This window comes from Epinephelus lanceolatus, chromosome 13 (assembly GCF_041903045.1).
Source record: "Epinephelus lanceolatus isolate andai-2023 chromosome 13, ASM4190304v1, whole genome shotgun sequence".
In the NCBI taxonomy this organism is placed as follows: domain Eukaryota; kingdom Metazoa; phylum Chordata; class Actinopteri; order Perciformes; family Serranidae; genus Epinephelus; species Epinephelus lanceolatus.
Genome location: NC_135746.1, coordinates 13185659 through 13202132, shown reverse-complemented (window position 1 = coordinate 13202132; position 16474 = coordinate 13185659). Strand labels below are relative to the sequence as shown.

General features: G+C 41.2%; 1 protein-coding gene across 1 annotated transcript in view; it reads right to left on the bottom strand.

Annotated features, from left to right (window-relative positions):
- Nucleotides 1-12975: 12975 nt before the first annotated feature.
- Nucleotides 12976-16474, bottom strand: part of ppp1r14c (protein phosphatase 1, regulatory (inhibitor) subunit 14C) — a 37986-nt gene continuing 34487 nt past the window's right edge. The window contains exon 4 of the mRNA XM_033649456.2: nt 12976-15522. Coding sequence (XP_033505347.1) covers nt 15448-15522 — 75 coding nt within the window. The 3' untranslated portion in view covers nt 12976-15447. The remainder of the gene's footprint in view (nt 15523-16474) is intronic.

Genomic DNA, 16474 nt, shown 5'->3' with positions numbered 1-16474 from the left:
ATTCGCAGTTCACATAATCTGCTTTTAATTCATTAATATTTTTTAAGCATTTGAAGATTGACATTCAAGGTATGTTGATTGATCATGGAGTGGATAATTGATCTGCTGATCTGGTCAGAGCTGATCAGATCAATGGATGAGAGGAGCAGCTGCTGCAGAGGCAAGTGAAAACAAACTTTTAGACCCAGACCACTGAACAGTTAATTTCGCTTTAACTGCGCTTGGTGGGGTGTCGGTAGCGTAGTGGATAGTGCCGGTGCCCCATGTACAGAGGTATTGCGTCTTTTATTGTAGTGGGCCAACACAAATAAATAAACATGTGGGAAACCCTGATTGAGTAACATACAAGAAAATATTTCACCTTAAAAGCTGCCAGTACGTGACAGCAGTAGCCTTGAAGTGGCACAGTGAATTACATTTTTTTTTCTCAGCCTACAACTGGCTAACTGTCAGGCAGCAAGATATCCTTTTTTATTTTTTGAAACAGCAAATAAAGTTTATGATGATGTACCGTTAGTTAGACAACAATAAAGCAGACCCACATCCACCTCGGGCTAGCTAGCTGGTTGACGTCTAGTAATGTTAGCTAGCTAATTATCATCATGGATGTATTAAGAAACCTGGATACAGTGTTGGAGATGGGACCCTGTTAATTCCTATAAAAGTTCATCAGTGACACATGGAGCCAAAAAAAGCTCTATTTCTGCAGCATGAAATTACCTGGATGATCCATCAGCATCACTGGGCCCATACAGCAAGCGCACCAGAGACTTTGCCGGCCCAGCTGGCTACGTCCAGCTTTGCGCTCTGCTAACTTGAATGGGGATAAAATGATCTTGCAGCTCTTCTAGATTTTCCTAATGTTATTGGACCAAATGGATTAAACCCTGATAGTTAAAGGATAACTTCAGTATTTTTCGCCAGTGCTATTTACAGAGATAGCACTGGCGATCTGAACCGGTCAGTGGCGATATAAAGCACTTTTAATGCGCAAACTTATACAGGATGCATTTGCCCCCATATTTACCTCGCGGCTGCCAGCTGCATCCGCCTCTCTTAATACTGAACCAATTTTAAAACAAGTTGTACCTATGAATCATACGCACACATACACATGGGGAAATAGGGCCCAGGTTGAAAAATACTGAAGTTATCCTTTAAACAAGTCATTTCGCGGATGATGTGACAATATCTAAAAAATTATCTACTGATTTACAAATGTCTTTTTCTCAGTGTAAGTCTATGGGAGAAAATCTTTTTGGACCCATTAGCATTGCATGACAGGCTCTGGTGTCTAAATTCCACTGTTTGGCCACTACAAAAATTGGCTTCAAAGCCCATCGCACTTTCTGGGGTCCTGACTGGCATTGATGACAATACAACAGGCTTGATTCCAGAACAAAATGCATCTGATATTAGTGGAGGTGCACTTGTAGCAGTGCGGGCTCACAACTACAATGAAAAATAGTGTAGTGTAGTGGGTCCTGAGCGTGGTGGCCAATGAACAGATTATGGTACACAGCTATAAAAAGTTGTACAGTAGTAAGGTAATACAGTGTGCTGTTGATTTGTGAGTCAGAACCACACTCAAACCCTTAAACCTTTGTCCCCAGAAGAATTAAGGTTCAATTAAGGTTAAATACTACCATCTTCTGACAGACAAGATCTTAACAGGACATTAAGGGACAAAAATTCTCGACTAGATCAAACTGTTCACAAAGTCTGTCTAACATTTGGTTGTATGATCATAGTTTACTGATGTGCCACCATCAGAACAGTGGTTACGTAACCTCCAAAACGTGCCACAACTTAACTGAGCGCGTGCACACATGTGGGCACATCATAGGTGCGCACCGGTACTTGAACAAATAGCACTTCATTACCGGGTGTGGAGTATTTACTTGCAGATTTGTGTGTTTTTGTGTGTTTGCTTGACCTAAATGTGCACCAGATTTAGAGGGAATGGATGTCAGACGTTTGGGATGCTGATCCTCTGGTTGATTAATGCTCGCGGCTCGTCATGGATGATCAGCCAAAGGTGGCAGTGGCGCTGCCGTGGAATAAGCAGATCGAGGAACTGATTGGTTTTGAGCACAAGCGAGCCTCTTTGCTCCTCCCTGATTGATTTGGATTAATTTGTGTGCTTGTGTTTGTGTGAGTGCGCTTGCACAGGACCCACAGCATGGGCTACTAAGCATCAAAGTGGGGATCAGATATGTTTCTAGGCTGGTTTAACAAGCAGGATCAACAACCAAGGGACAAACTGCTTCTTTTAATATGTAGAGAGATGTGACATTAAAGCCCCATAAAACTCTCTTTTAACATCAGCAATCAAAAGTAGTAAGTTTGGTGAAAAATATCTTCACTGGTTTTATTCAAGTGTTCGATGTTCAAAAACTCAAACCAGTCTGCTTCATTAGGACTGTACAGTTGGGGTTTGATTGGTTCAAGTACTTTAATGTCAAATGATTGCAGAAAAGCCGTTGTTGGCAGTGAAAATCTTGGATCTCAGGCTCCCTCTAACAATGCCCATTAAGTATGTGTCAAAGAAAACCATGCAAGTAAAATATTAAATGAGAATTTAAGCCATAAAATAGAGCAGAAGTCAGATCTTCGGGTAGCAGTTTAATTTTTCACTGGGCAAAAATCCCATAATAATGTTTGATCATATTGTAATTCGAGTGGACTCAGAGAAAACTAGACTTCTGCACCTCCTCTTTGTTTTTAGGCTTTAGAAAATTTGGCCTGTGACGGGAGACTTTGGCTACGCTGCAAAGCAACCCAAACATAGAAGGTGGACCTATCAAAAAGTTTCAGAGATTAAGAGAAAATGTTGCTAATAGTTTAGCATTCTGTTTACCAGAGTCAAAGGCTCACGGATGTGCCTTCAAGTTCATGTTTTTGTCAACCCGGTCTCACTCCGAAGTCATCGAAATCTGGTGCTTGGGCAGTGACTTGTGGCGTCAGACACCAACGAAAAAGCCGTATTTTAACGTCAGCATGATACACAGCCGGTCAGGAGGAAATGCGACAGGACAAGAACGAACGTTTAGCAGCGAAATTCCGAGTAGGGCAGGTGGGAGGGGTGGTGGACGGGTCCAACAAACACCGATTTTCACCTGGGAGAGTAGTGTTTGCGTCCCATAAGATTATAAAGCCAAACCCTGTTCTTTTTTCTGTGTGGTAGTTGTTGGAGTCAAAAAAACATCAATTCGCAGTGTTGAAAAGAGACTGTATGTAAATATTACATTTCCTGTGAAAACGGAAGTGTATTTCGAAAGACGACAATGCATGTAACAGGCAGAAGTTGACACAACGTCCAACAACGCCAACAACCAACGCACCCAGGGTACCTTTCACGTACTACCATCTGGATGTGGAAGGTCCATGACCAAATGTCAATATGTGACGAGGTCGGAGTGAGAATGTGTTGTTTATGTAGCTAACCTTAGCTAGAGCTTCCAATCATAGTGTGTTCTCCGCTTCTCTTCCGACTTTATTCTCATAGATTTGTGACGTAGTTCTCTTAGATTTACAACGTTATTCTTGTAATATTATGACTTTATTCTCGTAGATTTCAGCTTTCTTCTCGTAGACTTATTCTCGTAAATTTCCAACTTTATCCAGAAACGTAAGATGTTTTTTTTCCTTTAACATGACCCTAAGCCTCCTTTGTACTCATATTAACAAAATATATTTTAGTGCCTTAAAAGTCTCATAGTTGAAGGTGATTTTTTTTTTAAGCTGCTTTGAATTAGAGGACAATATTGGAAAACAAAATCCTTATTGCCACCATTAGAAACTTTAATATAAAAAAAAAAATCTGATTTGTAAAAGTGAGAACGTCACATTTGAATTTTGAATGTCACATTAATTGAAGCTTTCCTATTGTATTTAATGTATTTAATTTGTAGTATTTCCAACAGCAACTGAAGGCAGCACCGCAGCTAATTATGTGGTGCTGAACAAGTGTAGATAGAAAACCTCGGAGATAAGGAGGTAAACAATGCATAGGCTGCAAAAATCCATTTAAAACCAGCCTGTAGAGACATGCTGCCATGTCGACGATAGTAACACATCGCCACCTACAAAACACTCGTCTCTTCAACAGAAAATACAAATAAACAGATGTCGGTAATATCACTTTAGCAATTGATATTCACAGCTTCGCTTCCAATTTTCACAACTCCCATAATCGTTTTTCTCACATTTAGTTTCCCACCAAACGAGACTGTGCTTGATCTTTCATTTATTCAGCTTTGCAGATGTTCACACGTTCTCTGGCAATTAATAATGGAGCACATTGCTGTGCAGGTTTAAGTGCTGTCATCTACCAACCCATGTGCTCGAACACTGCTGCACATGATAGTTAATGCCATGATTGTACCACATATTACTTTTGCACTTTCTTTTTATCTTCCCACTTTTCCTTTAAGACCGACTCCAGCTGCCTCTTTGTGTCTGTTGCTGCGTCTGCCTCAGTTGCCCTGTCTCTATCCTCACATTACCTTTCAACCAGCAGACGGTGAGGACAATCTTTTCCATAGCAACACATCGTCTCGTCTCACTGCCGAGACAACTGGGACCCCCTTTCTTAAACCTCACTATTTATTCATCGCATTTCCCACACAAAGGCAACCAGAAAATCAGAGGATTTATGCAGCTTTAATTTGCCCAAAATACCTTTCTGTGGTTCCCTGTTGGTCATTTTTGTTATTTCTTTTAATTAGATGAACCAAATACGACCATATTAGGCACTAAGCATGTAGCCTGTGTTGTTTTGGTAGCATAATAGCCCCTTTAATTATCTCTGTCTCTACATAATTCACTAGAAACAGATGGCATAATGGAGAATGATCTGAACTCACCCCCTGCAGATAGACAGATCCCCCCACCAGGACTCCCCCCATGTCGTCTAAATAGACGTGCCCTGCCTTTAATACACACTTACGAATAAACAAACACACACTCAACTGTGCAGTGCATCTCAGTACGAGACCCTTAACTGTGGACCAAACTCGTCCCTTTTGGATATGTTTGGATATGCGCAGACAGGGCCAATCACGAGAAAGGAAAAACAAACCTCAAAAACAAGTCGTTCATACACAAACAGGCCAGCAGACATATGGCTATGTGACCCACGTTAATAGTGCTATTAATTCTAAATCCCTGCCATTAATCCCTTGGGTGATCGCAGTGGTATTGTCCACACTGCGGTGTTTATGACAGCAGTGTTTACTGACAACCAGGCATTTATTGTGTTGGGGAGGCTTAGTGGGCTGCTGAACTATAAAGCTTTAGATACACAACATCCAGGGTCCGTATGCGTCTCTGCTGAATACTGTCTAAGACCTGTCAGATGATTTCAGATGACTGAATGTACACTAATTAGCACGAATGTTGTCTGTTGTTTATCTAGTAGCTACGTCATTATTGATGTACAATGAAAGTGTTTAATAACCCCACAAAGCACATTCAGTGCTTGAATATGGATCATTATGTTTCCTTTATTACAGTTACTCAGACTGAAGTTGAATAATGAAGAATAAATAATACAATACAGCTCCAGTGGTGGAAAGTAACTAAGTACATTTACTCAAAATGTGTGCTTACAATAATTGACCTTTCACTAAGTCCCGCCTACGGACGCAGACTGGTCAATCTGGAGCTAAATGTTGTGCCTGGGGCACGTCGTGTATTAATGATACTCGTTACTTGGAGCGGCTGGAAAATGAAATACGTTTCTTCCCTGTTCCAAAACCAAAATCAAACCCTGAAAAGTGTAGGGTTAGCTAGCTAGCTACGGAAGATATAGCCTACTGAATGTATACACATGCTGCTTTTGGTTTTTAATGATTATAACAGTGAAACAAAGACCGACCCTGCTGCACAGGAACCAGTGAAGGGAAGCAGGGAAACTTTGCTGATATTCAACCAGCTGTGTGTCATCACAGTGTGCGCAGATGAAGGTTATTTGACTTTCGAAGCCAAACAGTGTTCATCTGCACACACTGTGATGCCACACAGCTGGTTCAGTATCAGCAAAGTTTCCCTTTATATTCATTGTCTTGTGTGGCGATCAGCAGTGATGTGGTGGTTCACTTTTACACTGTGATCTGTAGCCTGTAGTTCAGCTTTAGCTTCTAACTATCTTTGTCTTTTAACCTGTTGTTGCTGCTGAGTCAGTTTGACATCCTGGATATATCCTTCAAACACAGACTGTAGACCCCTCTGTCTGCTTCTCTCTGGAATCACTCTTTCATTTCTCCAAATATATGATAATATTTATTCAGGGAGTGCAGTTAGTGACAGTGTGGGCTACATGCTTACTCTGACAGCTTGTCGGACCATCACAGAGGGGCGGGGCTTAGCGAAGGGTCAGTTACAATTTTGAGGTATTTGTACTTTACTTGAGTATCCTCATTTTATGCTACTTTATATGTCTACTTCACTTAATGTCAGAGAGAGATACTTTTTACTCTGTAGACGTGTAATCCTTTGGAAGAGGCTTGACCCCCTAGGTTAAGAACCACAGGCGTAGATTTTAGGGGGGGACGAGGGGACAAGTCCCCCTCAGTATTTAGAACACATGCCTTTGTCTCCCCCAGTTAAAACAAGTCTTATTTTGCCGAAATTAAAGATATTTTCACCATGAATTGTTGAAGAAAAGGCAAAAAAATCACCAGAAGGCAGGAAATTAAGATTTGATGTTCAAACGTTCCTAGGGAAGGACCCCCGCAACCCTCGCCTTTCATATGTGTCTCCCCCGATGTTGAAATGAAACCTACGCCCTTATAGAACTATTGGACTAAAAGACTTTAAACTTAATCTCACCAAAACTGCTGCATTAAAGCAATTCGACTCACTCAGTCAAATCTGCTGCTTGTGTTCACCTCCAGCTGTAGTAGCAGTTGCAACAGCAGAAACGGTCAATGTTGGCACAAAGTCTGTGTGATCTTGTACACGCCTACATCTTTTTATGCTTGAAGAGCAAGAGTTGTAACATTAATGTCTGGAGCACTGGAAAATTGAATGGACTCAGCGTAGTGAAATTAAATGGATTTCCCACAAGATGCGCTGCAGGTTTTTGCCACACACACACACATGTACAAGCTGTGTAAGTGGAACACGTGCATGTGTGTTATATAGTATTTATAGAGTTGTGGAAGGAGGTTGTTCCCAGGGATTAGGTTGTACTCTAAATTGAAGAAGAATGAAATATTCAGTAAATGTCAGAAACACACAATGTTGCTGGGAAATTACACAATTTGGCATAATGCGTCTGGCCCACTTTTGCAATGCACTTTATTTATTTGTTAGTAAAGTTCCGGTTGTAGTAAATCACTACAGGTTACAGTAGGGATGGTAGGAAGGGTTTCCTGTGTACTCTGTCTTCCGTACTGACAATGCAGCACACGGGCACATGCACAGATAGACTCCAAGCACCTGCCCTTTTGGCCTCTGACTTGGTAAGTGCCCCTTTGCATGAAAATCTTTTCTATTCTTTTTAATAAGTTTTTAAATTTGGCCCATTGCATCAATTCTTAATTAAAAGCATGTTGTATGCCAGACAGCTGCATTTGAGTCCAGCCCCCGCTTCTCCCTCTGCAGCTTCCCGTCTCTCAGCCACCACAGTTAACACACGCAAAGTGAACGCCCTGCAAAGCTGCATCCAAGTCTCCCTGACCTGCCTTCACAGCCAGCCAGGTAACAATAGTGTTTGCCCTGAGATCCAGCGTTGTTCGACACCGTTGTGAAATCAAACCACTATCAAAACATCTCTATTCAGGCAGCCTAATTTAGGGAATAACCCAAGATTAAGCTTCACAACAAGTAAGCTAGTCTCCTTCCACCTCTAGCTGATTCAGGTTCACCAAATGCCCGGTGTGAGTGGCGACAGACGCTGAATTGGTTTCTTACTTCCACGTGTCTTTATTAACCAAAATTCAACTTGAAATAATGTTGACGTCTCCCACACTGCCGCTCTGATAATTAATTGAAAAAAAAAAATCTGATTATGACTATGCATTGTGATGCTGCACAAACATGTCATGCGCAAAGAGCACAGAGGAGGAGAGGAGGAGAGGAGGAGCGCAGAACTGCAGCCGCTGCACACATCTGTTCTCTGGGATTCTTTAAGAATATTTAAAGCTTATTGAGATTAAGATTATTGATTAGTTAGCCCTTGACTATTAAAAAAAAGAGGAGAAGAAGAGAACAAACTGAGAAGAGGAAAGCAAAGGAAACAAGTGGAGAAAAAGCGGGAAGAAGAAAACAAAATGAGGAGAGGAGAGCAGAACGCACTTAGGGCTAATTTATGCTCAATATTAGATACAGACAAGGATGAAGCCCTCTGTCCGTACTCTGCGTTCCTTTCATCTTCATTTGTGTACATTTTCTGAAAGCTCACAGATACAGACAAAATAGAGCAGGACTTCTGGAGAACATGGGAGCGGCGTGGCGTAGTTCAAGCAAGATACAACCGTAGGACACGATGAAAACATTTAAAAAATGGCGGAACATAACTCTGTAACACAATGAAAAAAGTTCTCCTCTCACGTAGCAGTGTGTTTAATGGCTGCACAGTCTACAATGTTGCCTCCGTTAAAAGGTACATTATACCCAGGAGGTGGGTATAACGTGGGGGGAAACGTCACGGGACGAGAACAAAAGTTAAGGCAGCGAAAGTCCGAGTAGGGTGGGAGCAAGGGGTGGTTTATGGGTTGAACAAACACCGACTTTCACCCAGGAGAGCAGTGTTCACGTCCTGTGAGATAAAGCCAAACCCTGTTCTATTTTCCTAAACCCAACCACATGCGTTTGTTAGTTAAAGAAAAAAAAACAAATGTCAATTAGTGTAGTTGCACCGACGTAATGCTTTTATTTTGAAAGAGACTGTACATAAACACTAAATTTCCTGTGAAAATGGAAGCGTATTTTGAAAGAAGACAATGCACGGCGTCCCAGAACATCAACAACCAACATGTTTCATGTTGTGTTTGGACGTGAAAAGTCCATGACCAAAAGTCGATATATGACGAGGTCGGAGTGCGAATGTGTTGGTGTAGCAGCTGCGGGGTGCATATAGTATAAATATTGAGAAACTAATAGGCCTCGAGCCCTTCTGGTGATGACAGATGCATAAAAATGCAGGAGGGGGGTGTTCTTTTTATTACTTGAGCACCTGCCCTACAAAATGTCTGCACACGGCACTGATGCAGCAGGTAAACACAGCTTTGTGTCATGGAGCTGACAGAAGAATTCACCCCCACTTCTCCTTCTCTCTGTCTGGATAATAAGTGATGCTGCATGGCTGAATTGCCTGTCATGTGAATGAATGAGTAGGCTATCACAGCGGGACACGTCGGCCCAGCATTTGTCTGATGCTGCAGTTGGGTTCCACAGCAGTGGAGACGAGATGGGATCTATCTTCCAGCTGAGGGGAACTGGCGGGCGGGCGGAGAGGGGCGCTGCCGGTGTCAAAGCTATCTCTCATCTTTCTCTTTACCACCCTGGTCATATACAGTGTCTGTCTTTTTCTGTTCTCAATCTGCTCCTCTTCTCTTTCTCTCTGTCTCTCTGAAGTATTGGCATGATGGATCACTGCATCCACAAGGGGACGGGGGGGAAATATAGTAGAAGAAGAGAGTGTGGGGGGTGGAGAGGAACGTATTGGATCAAGAGGGAGGATGACAAAATGAGGAGGGGGATGGGAGGACATGAAATTTACAGTAGGGTCTGCTGGGCCATTTCACATGATGATGTATGTATGAGGTGTATTGTATTCAACAAACCGATACAGCGAACATAAAAGGCACTTCCTGTCTTGTGCCAGTCTTGTTTCATTTCATACATCCATATAATTTTTTCCCTCCTGTCAAACAACTGTCTCCATTCACATCACTTTTAATATTCCGGAGCACCATGACCGACAGCGATTTGAGGAGCGAGCTGGTGTGAGATGTGCTGGTGTGCAGCCAGCTGACTGAGCCGGGCACGCTGGCTGTCGAGGGGGGGGGGGGTGCTCCCGTCCTTAACGATTCTCCTCACATTCACCTTGCAGTCCCAATTATTCAAGGCAGCGTGCACGAGCGCTCCCTGCCAGCCAGCCCCAGCTGTGAAAAGTGGGTCATGGAATTTAAAGGCACACGCAGCCTTGTTGCACCGCACAGTCGCGCTGGCGCCGCTTTCGGCTCGATGTTCCTCCCATCATGCACTGTGTATGTGTGTATGTGTGTGTGTGTGTGTGTGCAATTCTGTTTTCCTGCAGTGAAATCCACGAGGCTGTTTGGGACTGCGTGTCAGTGAATCAGAAGACATTCATTATCACATTCTCTGCGGGAATAAAAGCTGTGGCGTGTTGGCCAAGTGTGTCTCTGCCTGTCTGTCTCCCCTGTAAACTGGCCTATATTCTTCCACATGACTTCCCCTTACACATAAAAATATACGAGCTTTGAGCTGCAGCGAGGTTGGCTTGTTCCCTGGCAGATCGGTGATCATGCAACTTTAAGTTTCAGTGTGATTATTCCATCTTAGCGCTCTCTTAAATCTGAGATCAGTGAACACTTTCTACCTAGCAACAGTGTACAGTAGGCCAGTCCATATGGGGCTATACGCGCCGCAGAGAAAGGCTACTCATGCACACATTGAGCAATAATGTCATACCCTGATGAGCTCTTTACAGAATCAGACAGGGCTGTCCTACTAAACTGCTGCCACATTGTGCGGCACTGAGGAGCAACACATTGGCAGCCACAATGCTCTAATATGCCCCTTGTGCAGGACCAGGCACGTGAACGCACACACACCAAGGACCACACACACAGATCTCAACACATCTGACTAATGGCACATACTCAGCATTACTCAAATTTGCTGTCTTGTGAAGAATTGGAAGGATCAATACCACTCTTATATCTTTCCTAAGAACACAGCTACAGCTGGACTCCAGTTAGCTTAGCTTAGCATAAGAAGAAGTAGATACTTTATTAATCCCTGAGGGGAAATACAGTTTTTCTCTCTGTTGTCATACACACACATGCACAAACAGGACCTATACATTAAATGCAGATATGTCAGAGTGAGGGTGCTGCCCATGGACAGGCTCCTCGAGCAGTTGGGGGTTCTGTGCCTTGCTCATGGGCACTGCGGCAGTGTACAGAAAGCAAACTGGCACCTCTCAAGCTACCAGTCCACACTCCATACTTGGTCCAGACGGGTCCTTGAATTGGTGACCCTCCGGATTCCTTGGTGTCGTACATTTACCGTACAGACATGAAAGTGTTCTCATCTACACTGTAAAACCTAACAAATTAATCACACTTAAAAATTTAGGGAATTGATTCCCTTGAAAAAGGTAAGTAAATATAACTATTAGTCTTAAGTTATGTTAACTTATAACTTGTGACTAATAACTATATTTACTTAGCTTTTTCAATCGGTGTCCTAGATTTTTTTGAAGTAAGATTAACTTTTTAAAAAACAACCCTATGGACAAGAACGCAAACAAGTGTGTATTTTTACACCAATTTGTAAGTTCATCAACCGCTAAAATGTATACACAGTACATGCTATGCTGTCCACTGAGCTTGACAGTACATATGTTATTTATTCATTTTCTGTAATTGCTTATCCTGTTGGGGGTTGTGTGGAGGCTGGAGCCTATCCCAGCTGACACTGGGCGAGAGGCAGGGTTCACCCTGGACAGGTCACCAGACTATCACAGGGCTGACACATAGAGACAGACAACCATTCACACTCACATTCACACCTACGGACAATTTAGAGTCACCAACTAACCTGCATGTCTTTGGACTGTGGGAGGGAAACTAATCAAACTATCTGTCCACTGTGACAGATCAGAAACTGAAAAAGACTATGTACAGACTCAGTGATCACAGTCACAGAGACTGGCAGACACGGGCAGACCTGGCTGCCTAGAGAAGACCGGCTGTGTCAGCTCTGTCCTCAGAGACAGGTGGAGACAGAGTCACATTTATTGCTACAGTGTGGCACATATGAAGACACCAGGACAAAGTACTTTACAAAAATTAAATGTGAACTCCAGCATTTTGATTCACTCTCTGACCAGACTAAAATGCAACATGTACTTGGAGAAAATAGAGTCAGTGTCAATATGTCCATGCATGTCACAGCCGAAAAGAACAGTTCATCTCATCACAGATCACACTCTGCCTTTTTATTTACTCTTTCACTTAATATTTTTCCCTTCAAAATATATGTCTAATCATATGTAATAACACATTTTGTTAATTGTTTTTTGAATTTTCACCATCTTAAAGTGGAATTGTGCTTTGGCAACACATAAGATATGCCGCCATTTTAACATTATATATTTAAATTGTACTGACATAAAAATTCCAACACAAGTTTAGATTGCAATGGAGGTTTAAATTTAATGTTGCTTTGACAATTTTTTACTAAATTATGTGAACTAGAAAATAAGAAGTTGGCAAAAGACACAATAAAATGTGACAGTTTTATGTTAAGACAGCAAAAAACAGTGTTCAGCGTAACTCTGCAACTGTTGTAATTATCGTTTTGTTATGTAAAATTAACATAAATCTTTCATTTTATCGAACAAGACAGGGACTAATTGTTATTTGAACATTAAAAACTGAGTAGATATTTTTACAACAGTTGGTTACAGATCATTAAACTATGAAAATAAATGCTAAGTGCACAATGTATGTGTTTTTAATTGGCCTTAAACAAATTAGGCTATTATGGCTTTATTAATTTAAGTAAAAATAAGTAAAAAATGACTTAACATAAAAAAATATTATTAAATTCTAACAGATCTGAACATTTGTTTAGATTTTACAATAAATAATAATAATAATTTTGTGTCATCGATGGATTGGGATTGGACTGTTGCTTTAAATGAAGCACAATGACATATACCTTTTTACCCATTAAAAATAAATAAATAAAATCACACAGGGAAGGCGTCTGTTTAAATAGTACAGAGTCCTGCATTTTTATTATCAGCAAAAACAAACCACACACCACATTACATTTTAAAAACAAGAACGCTTATTGTGGATGTACAGAAAAACAAAACTGCAGCTGAAAAACAATATTTTAGTCTCAATAATAATAATAATAATAATAATAATAATAATAATAATAATAATAATAATAATAATAATAAAGGTATAAAAAGGAAAGTGTTTCATTTTGTAAAATAAAAACCCTTGGGCCAACAAAATGTCCCCCTTGACATGCGACTTTAAAAATACATGCAAACGTAAAGCTTTCTAGTATGGACGCTTTCAAAATACTCTCCACATGAAATCCCATAAATTATAAAATATCAGCCTACTGCCCCTGAACTGTTTGCTGACAGAGAAAATCCTATGGAGTACCTCGACATGAGTCCTGGATGCATTTCCTATAAGGGCTTCCTCTTTGACTTTTCTTTCCGATTCACTGATCCAGAAACGCATGATCTTTCTCCGACAAATCACTGAGTGTAGCGATGTCTATTCAGCTCATTTCAGACTGAGGAAAGAAAACGCAAAGAGGACGCCGCTTTAGACTGAACGCACCCCATCAATAAAGACAGACACGCTTCTTCCAGACACATTTCTCTGGCATCAATCGACAGTGAAAATGTCTTTTAAACAACCGAAACCTGGGAAGAACATCAAAAACAGCACCATTTTTAAAATTTTCCTGGATTCTCTCCAACGTGACCATCACGTTGTTTCAACACAAAATGTTCTACAAAGTCAGACATGGTAGTTAAGTCAGAAAAGTATTTTTTGCTTGATTATAAGTTCGTAATATCTATACTCTTTATCAGTGTTTTTCTTCTCTCTCTGTTGTTAGCATGCAAGACGGGTGCTTTGCAAGTGTTATGTTAAAATCAAACATTGCCCTGCTTTTGTCTTTGGCAGCTGAGGGTTTATGTCACATGGCAGATTTCTGTCTGCTCCATTCCGGTCGGTACACGATTGACTGCTCGGACGTGAAACTGGGCCCAACCCTTTAACAGAGTCATGATTGTACCAGAGCTTTTTGAGTGTGTTGGTGCACATTAACATCAATAAATATCTAAATCCACCTCTTTAAACCTGGGATTATGAGATTACAACATCTGCAACCTGGAAAAGTTTTAAACATCTTAAAAAATTCTGCGGCTGCTCGAAGATGTTTCACAAACGTAACAAACTATCTCTGTGGAAATACCGTGTCACACTAATGCCTCCATGACGTATGACGTTCGAGATGTGATACTCCCAGTTTTGGCACACCTACCCCTTACAGGACCTGACAGGTTTAAGTGTCAAAGTTTCAAGTTGTCCTCAGGTTCTGACTCAGCTGTGTTTGCCTTTGTAGGTTGTCAGTAGTTAAGGTTCAGTGCTGAGAAATCCTGAATGTCCCTAAAGGCAACGTCAACCACTGTTAGAGTTAGTTAAGTGAACCAGAGTGTGAGAAACAATGTTTGGGGTTTTGTGCTTGAACCTAAAACTGATATGTAACCTGATGAGGGACGACACCGCGTAACATTGTAAGTGAAAGGCTGCCAATCATACAGGTTTTGTAGTCTCGTGTGGAGAACTGCAACACCCATCATGCCTTGCTGTGGTGAAAAGTATACTGGAACAGTGGGTAAAAAAAAAAGCAAGAATATTCGCGCTGTTTTCGCCTCGCTTGCTAAGATGTCCCCACATTTTCCAGCGTTTACACGTCACAAAAAGGACAGAGTTGATGTATTAACGCCTTGTGCTTAAAATAAAACTACAGAGCTCCCTTACGTTTGCAGCAAGCACTGACGGAGTAAGGACAAGCGGGGTGACTTTAAAGTAGGACAAAAAAGACCACATTTCAACCACATGAACAATAAATGGCAACATACAGTACATCTTTTAAAAGAAGTAACAGCACCTCAGTAAAAAAATGACAAACTCATGAAGCACTGTGTTTACATAGTGCTACAGCTAATTTCACACCTACTGCAGTACAAACATTTTTTTTTATTTATTTACCACCTCCCTTCATGTTGGTGTTTTAGTCTGTATGGCTGTTGGGATTATAGCGTCAGCTTGTAACATGGCTCTGAAATGTGAAATCAGGTGGTGTTCATGTTGAAGCACGGTTGCAGTTCTGGCACGTTCCAGGGCTTTTGACATTTTATTGTGACTGTATGCTTTTAAACCATGTTGGTTCCGTTTCGCTTGCGTACCTTTCAACAGTCAAATATAATAATACACCTTGTTATTCTACGTGATGGTGAAATGAATGACTAGTGCTATATGTATATGGAGTTTATGGTGCCTGTTTGCAGGTTGCAGAGTAGTTACTAATGCTGTTATGTTTAGATAAGTTATTCTGTGTGATGACAGTCCATGTTGGGTGGGTTAAGTAGGTGGAGCTGAGATGACGCAGTTTATGGTTGATTGATGGTTGACCACACGGCCATTATAGGCCCTTCTTGGTTGGCGCACTGAGTTTTCTCATCCCCCTTATCCTGCCCAGCAGCTCGCGGACAAAGTCCTGCAAGACAGAGAGAAACAGAGAGTTAGACAGTTGCACACAAATTTCAACTCAATCGCCAGGATAAATATTGGTATTTTAAGTCTTTGCAAACCACGGATACTTTATATTTGGACGTAATTATGTAGCTGATATGTTAAAACTTTACACTTCTTAACATGTGGTTAGGTCAGGAGTAGGCAACCTGCGGCTCCAGAGCCACATGCGGCTCATTGGCCCCTCACTAATGGCTCCCTGTGGCTATGACAGAAAATTATATGGAAATGAATAACCGTTATTTGTTTTAACATTTTAATTTTCATTTATTATTGTAGGCCTCAAGTGATTCTTACATTATTCAACTGCAGAAATGCGCAGCCTAAACACCGAATTAAAAAAAAGTTTTAACATTTTGTCAACTAAAATGTGCGTCATACATCTGTGGCCTGTCGCATTTTTTTATCTACAAGCATCACTAGCGATTGCTACAGTAGTCTTGAGTCTCGCTAGCTAGGTTAGCTGTGGATTCCAAATCCAAAAAGGGAAAAATCTCAGAGTAAAATGGAGAATTTAATAGTGCATGGACACATTTGTTTGCTTTCATCGGCAACGCTGCAAATTTAAAGTACCAAATAATCAAACATAGCCCACTGCGGAGGAGCCATCTTGTGCTAAAATATATTAATGATTGCTTATTTAGATCTATTAGTCATGTTGATGGGCTCAATCCAACTTAAAAGGGTGTGTTACCTTTATTATGAGGCTCAAATAGGTTTTGTGGCTCCAGACAGATAGTCTTTTTCTTTTTTGGCCAAAAGTAGCTCTATTGATGCTAAAGGCTGTCGATCCCTGGGTAAAGTTTAGGCACAAAACCACTTGGTTATGGTCTGGAAAAAAATTGTACCCATTTTTGGTGGCACAATTCCAGCAGGAAACGCAGTGATGTCTCAGTGAAAAAACAACTACTTTTCAC